Below are 12,442 nucleotides of genomic sequence, written 5' to 3'. Positions count from 1 at the left end.
TTTTCTGTAGACAAGTCTCATGTTTTGGTTGTTTAGGATTCAAACTTAAGTTTTTCACCTCGTCGCATTAAATCGACACAAATTAATTTCTTTTGGACACAAAAAATTATTAAGCACTCAAAAGGCAGATTATACTACTCAGAACTTTACATTTAGGGAATTTCCAACTAGCACCAAAACTTGCTCAAACAATTCTATTACTGCTAGTATGGTTACCACAGAGCAACAGGAGCCAGCTCACATTGAAGAGAAAGAAAAGGGCAAGCAGCCACACAAATAATCGAAGGGATAAGGGATCTTCTTTTGGAGGGATGTGAATTTGTTCATTATTTTATGGAAAAACCTTAGTACATCCAGAACAAAATAGTTCATTCAAGTAATTGTACTAGTATAGAGTCTGACCATCTCATATATACCTCCTCGTTCCTTGCTTCCGCAAAGCCGCTGTCACTCTCTAGTATTTCCATGGATACGACACTTTGAAGGTCAATGCCAAGCTTGTTGTTGGATGTCAAGGGGCTTGAGTTAGGCTTAAATCCGACTCCATAGAATCCGTTCCTGTCTTTGAATTTACTTGGCCTGTAAAAAAGAGTAGGTAAAATGTAGAAACATTATTGTATAAAACTAAAACTTAATATAGTCGGAAAACTTAATTATAAAGCTTAAAACCATTGACTACTGTAAAAGTCACATTCAAAGCTAAAACCATAAGCTGCACTAAAATATATAAACGGTATCAGCTATTTGACACATAAGTAAACAGGAGTAGCTGTGATATTTTACGAGGAAAATCACGAAGGTTGCAATTAATGTTTATATCAATAGGGGTGGTACCATTTTGATTAAAACTTTAATGACAATAACATACTATACTGCGTATACTTCAAGTTGGCCGATGGACCCGGGACTACCTGTGGCCACCCCTATAATCCCTCGCAGTGTTCGCCGGAGCAGCCCGATGTCTAGGCGATGAGTCACCTACTGGCTGTGTTTATACAATGGTAAAACTTTTTAACAGAGTAATAATTTTACATTTTAAAAAGTGTATTTGAAATCTGCTAAAAAAGTTATGAAAAATGATATAAAACTCGACCAAAACAAAATAATATTTAATGTGATAAGGGTGTTACAATGCTAAAGTTAATCAACAAGAAAATCTGCAAACAAGTCTGTTTCTAGATGATTCATACTATTTCTAAAAGAGGGGTTGTGACTCATTTAGTAAAACTGCAAATATATGACCAGTGTGTGTAGTGACAGTCGAGGGGTGCACATCGTGAGTACGTGAAATTCGGCCAGTGTTTTTGCGCTTATTTAGAATTACATTTCTGGACGTATAGTGAATATAATTTTAAAAGTAGTCAATTTAATTTGTTCGCCGTAAATTCTTATGTAATGCCTCCTTCAGAGAAACGGGGTAAAGTGTATCATTCCCAAGCTAGAACGATAATTGCGTCTGTCCTCCAGTATTTCGAGCGAGAACGCGACAACAAAGGGCCGCTAAAAGACGTAAAGAAAGTTGTCGAAAGAGTGTCCGAAGCGTGTCAGGTGTCGATACGGACCGTGGGAAGAATAAAGGCGGAGTTGAAAAGTGTTAGTGTTGGTGCTGATACATCTCATTCTAGTGACATTCAACTGGACTTGGCAGAAGAAAGTGAACAAGAAGCTGTAGCTGTATGTAACCACTCGACTCCTGTACTTCAAACGCCAAAAAAGAAAAAGCACAAGCAGTCACGGTTCTCGCTCATGGACGATTTTGACAGAACTGCGATTCGTTGGCACGTGGTAAATTATTACAGACGCAAAGAGGTACCAACGCTCCGAAAACTTCAGGTCACACTTCGTGAGGCAAGTCTATTCAGTGGCTCATTACGAACGTTATCCAAATTGTTGAAAAACCTTGGTTTCCGCTGGAAAAAGCTCAACAAAAGAAAACTGCTAATGGAAAAACCTAGTATTGCTTTATCTAGGTGTACATTTTTAAGAAAAATGAAAAATGTTGATATGAAAAATGTAATTTTCCTCGATGAAACGTGGCTTAACGCCAACTCAACAAAGGAGGTGGGATGGACGGACGACAAGTCTGATTGCAACTTAAATGCTCCGCTCGGAAAAGGGAAAAGACTCATAATATGCCATGCAGGAGGATACAATGGTTGGATAAACTCACCACCATTGATTTTTGAATCAAAAAAGACAGTTGATTTCCACGAAGAGATGAACCACGAAGTTTTTGAAGGCTGATTTTTTGAGGTGTTGTTAAAATCAATCCCAGCTGGCTCTACAATAGTGATGGACAATGCCCCCTATCATTCCCGGGTGGATAATCCAGCACCAACAACATCGTCTAGAAAAGGGGAGTACATTGACTGGTTGCATAACCGTGGAATTCCATTTACTCCAGATATGCGTAAGCCTGAACTCTACAATCTCATCAAACTTCATAAGCCTCAGCTTACTTCCTATGTTATTGACAAGAAAGCTGCTGACCTAGGATTTAGAGTAATCAGACTTCCACCATATCATTGTAATTATAACCCCATTGAAATGGTATGGGGCCATTTGAAGCGGTACGTAGCATCAAAGAACACCACATTCAAGTTGTCAGACGTTCAGACACTCTTCATGGAAGCTGTGAACTCCTATCCCCCCGAAACCTGGGAAAAATGTGTCAAGCACGTGAAGACTGAAATGGACAACGATTGGCTTAGTGAAGGTCTCGACGATACCAGTGTGCAGGAACTTATCATTAACCTGGCTCCAGGGGACTCGGATGTGGATGACAGCGACTGGGACAGCGATGAGGAAGACGACTTGGGAGTCGCTCAGCTTGAATGAGTAAGTTATTTCCCTTATTAAAAAAAGTATTTTGATCAGTTTTGTAGAGTTAGTTTTAATAAATAAAATTATTTTAATATTTAAAACTATAAAAACTTCTACTTATTAAAATACTAGATTGTAAACAAACGTATTATTATTTATAAAAATTATAGTTATCATAAATTACCGTGTATAATCTGTTTTTTTTTTTAGCTTAATTCTATTTTATTTTACTAAGAAGTTTGAAAAGATGTTTTTCTAGCATAATTGAATTTTTCAGCTGACAACTTTGCTCAAATTAAATAAATGGTTTTCAATTTTTCGTCAGTCAATTTGGTTACAAACAAATCGTAACTTACTTTTTACTTACTTATTTACTTAATTACTTTTTTCTCTTGCAGAGAGAACACAAGAATCCATATTTAAGAAGACCTTGCCAGTGAAACTATCAGAAGCAATTACAGACCACTGAAGGTTTAATTTGGTTTAATAGTTAATAATTTGTTGTACAGTATTGTTTTTTTATTGATGCGTATGATTTGTTTTGTATAGTATTTTGCATTGTACAGTATATAGCATGTTGTATATATAACGTTTTTGACTGATTGTTATTGTGATTCGTATTAGGCTTATTATATCTCATTAAAACAGATTTACTATTAACAAATTCTACGATCAATTTAATTTCACCCAAACAGTCCCGAACTTAACCTATTACTATTGATTTACAGCTTATAACTTGCCTAAATCCTTTTGTTCAGGTCGAGTTTTATATCATTTTTCATAACTTTTTTAGCAGATTTCAAATACACTTTTGAAAATGTAAAATTATTACTCTGTTAAAAAGTTTTACCATTGTATAAACACAGCCAGTAGGTGACTCATCGCCTAGACATCGGGCTGCTCCGGCGAACACTGCGAGGGATTATAGGGGTGGCCACAGGTAGTCCCGGGTCCATCGGCCAACTTGAAGTATACGCAGTATAAATTTTAATTAAAATTGTTTTTCAAATACAATATATCAAAAAAATTAAAAATTACAATAACTTTTGGAACGTAATTTTTATAGCAATGGTGGTTTATACTATTTTGTTAAGAGTTTAAAAGCAATATAAGATACTAAATTTTTATCAAAATCGTTCAAGCCGTTTTTGTGAGAATTTAATTTTTCTGCTATTTTATGTGAAATTCACTATCTATAAAAAACTCACAGTGTGTTGTTCATGTTGTTGTCCAGTGTGTTGTTGTAGCTTTGCTGCATGACGTCGCTGTGACTTCTCGTGAGAGTCATGCTTCCATTCATGCTTCTCATCTAAAATGGTAATATAATTTTAATTAATTTGCAATGCTGTTATGCACTCTATGGGTCGGCCGCTTAGAAAGCGTCCTCCTCGTAGCATTGGTGCGAGAGAGAGATACCAAGCTGTGGGAGTGAGACAGACTATGGCTCTTCCCCCACTCCGCTGCCGCCCACCCCCAACCTTCCCGAACACAGCTAATCAAATTAAATTATACAGCTGATCAAAATGTAAACAATTACTTTCTTCATAACTTGTGAAAAATAGGTCCTGAAAAATATTTGAACATCATGAAATGTTATTATATCATTGTGTAAGCAGCTCTTTTGGTAACACAGAATTCCAACTCCCACAACACCAGGGCGGCGCAGTGTCAGTGTCGTGACGTGCAGTGTGGAAACGGCCATTGGCAGAGAGGGGGAACATACCCTCCCTCGCCATCACCTCCCCTACATGCACTAAAAATTTTGCGCAGGTCGTTTTCTATGCGACCGACCTATAGTAAGTTATTACTCTTTTTAAAAGTGACCATGGTTTTGATGAAAATAAAGCAAAACAACCGGCTTACTTGTCTAAGCTGAGACACAGGATGGTATGGTGGAGAGCCTGCAAAATTGGCATAGCGTTCTTCCTCCGAGTCCACAGCGTAGCTCCATCTCGCTGGTCGCACTGCATGCTGAGAGTGGTAGGGAGGTGCTGTGGACAAAAACTGTATTAGTAATGACAACACTTCAATGTAAATTCAAACTCGTTAAGTTAGAAAGCTGACAGGATGTGCTACTGTCAATAACTGATTTCTGTTGAATACGCCTAAATTGTAATGAAGCAAACTGAGAGGACAGATTTTTCTAAGCCATAGCATTTTTATGTCACTTGAACTAATAAAGTAAAAAGAGAAAAAACTTTTGACTGTGCTTACACATACTCGTTCAACTATGTTCTTTTAGAATAAGGTGGCTACAGTCCATATAAAATGTGGGATGTCTTCTTCAGTAACCAAAAGTCCAATGCTTAAACCATCGAGGTTCAATAAGTTTAAACTTTAGATCTAGAATTTAGTGAATAGTTAGAAGAAAACTTTACGACATCCTAAAAAACGTTTTTCAACATTCCCACCTTGATCCTGCATCCAGGAGTCCTTCTCCTGCTCCAGAGACAGCTGTTGTCCTGCCAGGAGTCTGTAGTAGCCTTGCAGCACTAGAACTAGTTCATCTGCATCTCGGTCCTCCATGCTAAAGGAGAACTCCTGCAACAAGAAATAATTGAATGATTAAAAATGAAACAATGTACGTAACTATGGATTATTATGATACAATATAAAATATATCATAAGGAACAATACAGGGGTTTCATAATAATGGAGGGGTTATATATGAGCTGTAAAACTATGGGGAATTAGTTTCATAGTGATACTTGATAGCATTATGCTTTTCAAATACCTTTGTATTCATTAAAACAGCAGTTGTATTGTTGTAAATGATTGGTGATATAATCTTAATATTAAAAAAATTTGGTTTTTCTTTTCCGAGTTCGATTGGCTCTTCTACCCGACCGATTTTCATGATTGAGGTCTCAAATTGAAGGTATGCACGCACAGATTTGCCATCAAGCATCGGCATATATTTATCTATAATCACACTCGGCTTATACGTAAAAGAAATGTTCTCCCCATGTATTTCTTATAGGAGTTAAATTTGGTTATCTTTGCCGAGTTCAATTGGCTCTTCTACCCGACCGATTTTCATAATTGAGGTCTCAAATTGAAGGTATGCACGCACAAATTTGCCATCAAGCATCGGCATATATTTATATATAATTCCACTTGGCTTATACGTAAACGAAATTTGCTCCCCATGTATTTCTTATGGGAGTTAAATTTGGTTTCTCTTTTCTAAGTTCGATTGGCCCTTCTACCCGACGATTTTCATGATTGAGGTCTCAAATTGAACGTATGAACGCACAGATTTACCTTCAAGCTTCGGCATATATTTATCTATAATCCCACTCGGCTTATACGTAAAAGAAATTTGCTCCTCATGTATTTCTTATGGGAGTTAAATTTGGTTTATCTTTGCCGAGTTCGATTGGTTCTTCTACCCGACGATTTTCATGATTGAGGTCTCAAATTGAACGTATGCACGCACAAATTTGCCATCAAGCATTGGCATATATTTATCTACTGTATTTTTCGACCAAAAAACATAATTTGATTTATTTTCGGATTCTTTCTTCAATTTAAACATAATTTTTTTTTATAATGTATTTCTGTGATTAAAAATCAATAGCTCCAGTATTGTTTAGGTTTTTTATACGTTTTAGACTAAAAATAATCAGTAAATTATAGGCTTTAATTTGAGCTATTGTTCGTTTGAATCAGTTAAGCTTAAGATACTGTTTTACTCAATCAAAAATCATGAACTTGGTTATATCTCGGATATTATATTTATTTTATCGCTGCGGAGCAGCATGGGTCCTCTAGTTTTTTTGAACATGTAAATTGAGCAAGGTGCACCTTTCTTTAGTCAGACCTGATACTGAGAAATTTCAATTCTTCTGGAACCATTTCAAAGGCATAGCAAGATAATCCAGAAAAAAGTGGAATAAGCATGCTTATATAAGAGGATAAATCAATAAATTTTTAAAATCAATTATTTGGGATGGGGACGGCATCTAGGTGTGTAACCCAAATATTCTAACCCAAATATGAGTGAGGGATGAGTGTAGAATGTTGTGTGATGATCTTTGTAGATTTGTTACTGACTAAGATCAGCTGGTTCATCAGTCAGGATAATTGATTTAAATCCCAATGATCAGGAACAGCTGGGTCCAATTTTGAACCATTAAAAAGTGTCCCCATCTCAACTAATTGATAAAAAAATTGATTGATTGATTCTTGCAGATAAGCATGCTTATTCCACTTTTCTCAGTATCGAACTGAGAATTGGCAACCTTGAATGTTAGGCGAGGACTATAACCACTCAGCTACTCAGCCAGTTTTTATGCTATATGAATTGTATATGCATATATCTCCACTGTTTTAAGATAAAGCTTTTGCTTTTTTGTAGTCAGAAATATACCATCAAATGGATATGTAGACCAACAAATAGTGGCCACATTGTAAGGTATCAAATATTCGCAAAAGGATTTACCATGCCAGGATTAAAAAGTAACTACAACACACCTTGTTTTATACTTACAGTTAAATCCCATCACTGATTTATTAAAAAAATACTATAAATGAAACTAGAAGACCCATGCTGCTTTGCAACGTTTAAATAAATATCATGACCGAGAAATAACCCAATTTATGCATACCTCCAATTTGAGCCCTCAAATATGAAAATCATCAGTCGGGTAGAAGAAGAGCCAAACAAACTCGGAAAAGAAAAACTATTTTTTTAATATATAAGTTAAGGTAACAAATATTTTGTCCAAATAAAATATTTTAATTTAGAATGACTCACCTTTTGAATCGCAGTTGGCATATAGATAGTTACTAGGCTGGACACTTGGTCTTCTCTTTGGACTCTTATAAGCGTTACTTGCTCTATATCAGCTAGAGGAACGGGCTGTAACAAAATAGAAAAATCATATGGATACCTACTTTGAGATCAATGCTAAAGAATTCACAGCCATTACTGATGGAATTTGACCAACTATGTATTGTATTAAATATTCTTTTAGGGTTTTAAGAATAATACAACTACGCTAATCCTATTTTAGAATTGAAAGCGGTTTTATGTGTGTTTGATGTCCAATAAGCTTATTTACATAATGTAGATTAAAATATATCCCCCACTTATTTAAGAGTAACTCTTTTATACCATGTGCTGTACCAAGGCCCCACTAGAAAAAACCAATAGTTAAGGAATAGACCAACAATCATAAACATGGCAAACGACAACAAACAGATAATATAATCATCAATATGAACTCAACATTGAGATTGGACTTGATATGGGGAAAATTTACCACAATATTCTTCCTATTCCAGTTAGAATTTTATACTGATATGGCCGGAGTACAATCATCAAAGACTGCCAAATGTGTGATATACTAGGCATGACAGATCAAAATTGATAGCTACAATGATAACAGGTAGTATACTCACCATACTGTTACGTATCCCGTTTATTTGGCTAATTCCTAGCTTAGGGCTGACTAGTATTACAGTTTCCATGTTGCAATCCTGAAAAGAAGACAAGAAATTAATTTAAGATACATAGAGAATATATTAACTATAGGTTAGTCTTTATAACCTGGGTAGCACAGCCTTTACTAGGATTGGAGAGCTGGATTTGAGGTGACAGGACCAATATTTATGTAAAAGATTTTAGTTTTTATTGTATTTTAATTAATTGACATCTGGAGGCAACATCTTCAAATAATGTAAATTTCCATTCATGGTATGTAATTGCAGCTCAAGAGGAAGCAGATATCTGGAGAGACCTCGGCAGATCTTAGGAGACATGGGAGTAGTTTTGTTTGGCAAAGGGAAAGAAGAAGTTTAAGAATTCAATGGTTATTTTCTCTCTGATCAACTCACACGAATGTTTGTTGAGAAGCACTTGGCACCATAGCTGGGCAGTTCACTGATAATGCTCAGATAGTACAGTTTTGCTTGCAGACTCGTCAGGCACTTGTGGCTAGTGCCAGTCATCGTCTGGTTCAACTTGAGCAAGTGGCTGAGGAGTTTCCGCAACTCCTTGCGCTTCATTGACTCCATCAGCGAAACCGGGACAAACCTCTCCAGTCCAAACTCCTTTCTGAGATAGAAAAATTGAAAAAAATCATAAATGTTTAGGTATACATGATTATTTTCATACACAAGGTTTTACAAATTTGTTTTGATATGTGCAGCATCGATATAACCACAGGATGTATGGAAAAGGACTATTTAACTTATAGCATTACATTCATGCAATCAAATGTAAATTTATGAAACTCATTTCAGAATAATATCAAGTAGGAGACACCATATCAATACCATGGCCACAGTAATTGTTTAAGACAGCTAAGCACCACTAAAACTTAAATTTCAACTCTCCAAAATGGAAATTTTTCATTAAAAAAGGAATTTTCTTTCATTCCTGATTACACCTCTAACAAATTATAACATATTTTTATGGGATAGGATCAAAATGCTAAGACCCCTTACTTTTTCAATAAGTTTATACAAAACTCACTCGATGAGCTTGACGGTAATCTTGCTAGGAGGAATGTTGTTGGAGATGGCGTGCTGGTGGATGTGTAGCGCAGCAAGCCTCAAGGCAATGTCGTACTTGAGTTCCGGGGCATACCTCTCTTGCACCACGTCGTTGCAGCACTGAAACATGTAGTGTAGAACATGTTGAGCAACATGTTATCGAACATATGATTGGATAACATGTTGCAGAAGGTGTAATTTTGGGTGATTAAAATAAAAATAAAAATGTGTGTATCATTTTTGTAGATACATGATATATTTGTTTTGATTTTTTTACCATGGGTGATTGGTAGGATTTGAATCCGGGACTTCTGGACAGTGCTACAATCCAGGGTATGAATAAAAAAAATTAAACAGTTTTATAACCCAAGATGGAGAAATATCGATAATGATTCTCAGGTTATCAACAACTTCATTGCCAAGATGCAAGTTTATTAAAGATAAAGTTTATAAATGATTACCTCTTTAGGTGTTTCCAAGTTGAGTTGAGAAGTTTTGTTACTGTACTTGAAGGTAATCTATTTGAGACGTTAACTCTGATATTGAATTAGTCATAAAGTCTTTAGAAAGTTTGGCGAATACAAATAAAATGTTTCAATTAACCTTAGAGATTTATTAAAATTTGTTACATTGCAGAAATATTTTCATCCTGGATGGATGTGAAACCATTTATTATCTTCACAATTATGTTGAAAAGTTATTTAGAGTAATATTTCATAATGTAGGGTCTTAAAATGTTCCAAACTTAACAGACTCGACTTTTTTTACTTACTTATTTCTACCAGCTTGAGAAACATATGAAATCCTAGTATTTTTTTTAACTTTTTAAATTACATGAAGATTACAGTAAAACTTAATAGTTTAAATTACAGCATATCGTTGTTTTAGTAAAAAAATTAACCCTTGATACCTAAGGGTGAGTTAAACTTGCACAATTTATCCAAGTCACTCGTGTTTTGTTGAATTTTTGATAGCAGTTAAGGCAACTTTGATGGCAATTCAGAAAAGTGGTGGTTAGCTGAAACGATGACCACTGTAACAGTAATCAGCTGTTTGGCACCACTCATCTCTCCCTTGAGCATTGTCCAATCTATTCTCCAAAATGTTCCTTACCATTTCTGTTGATAAACATTGAATTGTTCTGTACAACGTTTCTTATTCCATCAAACAAATAATAATGCATATAGATTGCATTACGTATATTATTTTATAGCTTAAAGCAATAGGCATTTACTGTGGATATTTGGATGCAGTATGCATTAGGAGAAATTTCTTTAAGGGAGAAAATTCCCATAAATAATCATTTTTTTTACTCTTAAGCTTCTTTTTTGTAGGATTAGCTATTAGCTTTTAGTTTGTAGGATTCAGGGGATAGTTTATTTTTTCAGAATTAAAAGTAAACAAGATTCAGCCAATCATATAATTTTACAGGAATACATTTTAGGTGTCATGACAGGCAGAGTATTTTATCCCCGAAAATTCATCCAGTTGTGGTATTAAAATCTAGAACTTCTTAATGGTTTCTCATGACATTACACCAATTAAATGTTTTGTAGCCAACAACTGACAAAAGGAAAACGTACATAAAATGAGTAAATAAATACAGCTTGTATCAACTAAAGACATTTATAAACAATTTCCATTGGCTTAAAATAAATATAAAAATAGAACAAAAAACTTAAAAAAAAGATAAGAAAGAAGAAGAATTAACCTGTAGGTATAAGTACTCGAATGCAGCCAAGTCTTTCTGTGCGAGATCACATGCATCTCGAGGCACAAACGCTACTCTGAACAGGCATCTCAGATTGTGGGACCCTGGCCGGGACGCTATCTGTAAAAATAAACAGAAATATTGTTACAGTAAAAAGACAACACAGCCCACACAGAAACAGAAGCTTCTATAGGAGATTTCAGTACTATTTGGCCTTGAACATACGAGGAATCATCAGCACTCTTCAAGCAACCTCAATATATTTACACTCTAGACATACAATGTGTATGCTGACAAGACAAAGTAATTATGACTTTGATGCACAACTATGAACAATATCTGGGTTGCTGAGTGTCTATAGTGCTCGCCTGATAACCAAAGAGTTGTTGGTTTGATCCTGAGAAAAGTCAGATAGTTCAAAACTAGACCCAGCTGTCCTTGAGGGCGTCTGGGTTAAAATAACAGCTGGGCTTAGTAACAAAGCATAATCCATCCTACATCACTTATCTTTCATCCATACTTGGGTTAAGATAATGCCCAATTGTGTCTCCATCTCTTACGACTCACCTATTCTACAACTACAGTAGTGTGACTCACCCTGTTTGGTAATGCAACTCACCCTTTTTGATAATGATGGTAATATTGACCAGTAAAAACCGGTAACAATATTAATGTGACTCACCCTGGCAAGTGTGTGGTCTGGATTGAGCAGAGTGAGTTTGTTTCGTCTGAGACTCTTGACCTGTTCAAGCACCAGAGCAAAGTGGTGAATAGCTTTGATGCACAGCTTTTGTTGCAACGAAGCGACCACATCACCGACTCTAGTGGTGGAGTCATACTTGAAAGACTTTGTCTGTCCATTCTCTAAAAATACCTGAAATAATATTTGAGTAGTTTTGAGATGTACATGTCTATGAAAGTAAAGTCTTCTTCTGTTCTTGTAAGTAACATAAGGAGTGAAATTTTTGATCTAGTGGGTGAAATAATCCAATGTGGTACTAATGTGCAATTATTGAAAATTATGATGCAGCATTATTTTCAATACTCCATTAGCAATCCTTAAACTGTAAAAAATTACATTTTATTTGATGAAGAGCAACTCAAAAAGTTTATTTGTCCACACCATCAAGTGGTTAAGGTATAACTTCAATGGCAATACCATTAGCTGAATTTTACTGATCTTTACCCAGAAATAATTCTTGTTTGGTGTGGCTCCACGATTACCCAACCAAGTATAATTTCTATCTTCGAGGGTTCCATTCCAAACTAATCACGTGTTAATTCCCCATAACTATCTGATCTTTCTGAATTAAGACACATGATTGACTTTGGAAAATTATTCCTGAGACACTTACCAACGTTTGGGAAGTGAAGAGTCGGAACCCTAAACATTATACAATTTAAATA

General features: G+C 35.5%; 1 protein-coding gene across 3 annotated transcripts in view; it reads right to left on the bottom strand.

The window, feature by feature from the left end:
- The window catches only part of LOC128991297 (uncharacterized), a 430,235-nt gene that overhangs the window by 12,179 nt on the left and 405,614 nt on the right, over positions 1–12,442 (bottom strand). For all 3 annotated transcript variants that reach the window (XM_054414071.1, XM_054414073.1, XM_054414074.1), the window contains 10 exons: positions 11,718–11,909; positions 11,036–11,155; positions 9,305–9,444; positions 8,665–8,884; positions 8,230–8,307; positions 7,583–7,687; positions 5,235–5,364; positions 4,687–4,814; positions 4,032–4,132; positions 417–579 (listed from right to left, as the gene is read on the bottom strand). In XM_054414071.1, the coding sequence (XP_054270046.1) occupies positions 417–579; positions 4,032–4,132; positions 4,687–4,814; positions 5,235–5,364; positions 7,583–7,687; positions 8,230–8,307; positions 8,665–8,884; positions 9,305–9,444; positions 11,036–11,155; positions 11,718–11,909 (1,377 nt within the window). The remainder of the gene's footprint in view (positions 1–416; positions 580–4,031; positions 4,133–4,686; positions 4,815–5,234; positions 5,365–7,582; positions 7,688–8,229; positions 8,308–8,664; positions 8,885–9,304; positions 9,445–11,035; positions 11,156–11,717; positions 11,910–12,442) is intronic.

This window comes from Macrosteles quadrilineatus, unplaced genomic scaffold, assembly GCF_028750875.1.
Source record: "Macrosteles quadrilineatus isolate MER2022 unplaced genomic scaffold, UCM_ALF_1.0 Scaffold_4__1_contigs__length_99947679, whole genome shotgun sequence".
Taxonomy (NCBI): Eukaryota; Metazoa; Arthropoda; class Insecta; order Hemiptera; family Cicadellidae; genus Macrosteles; species Macrosteles quadrilineatus.
Note: the sequence above shows the minus strand (reverse complement) of the source record. Positions and strands in the feature narration are given on the sequence as shown.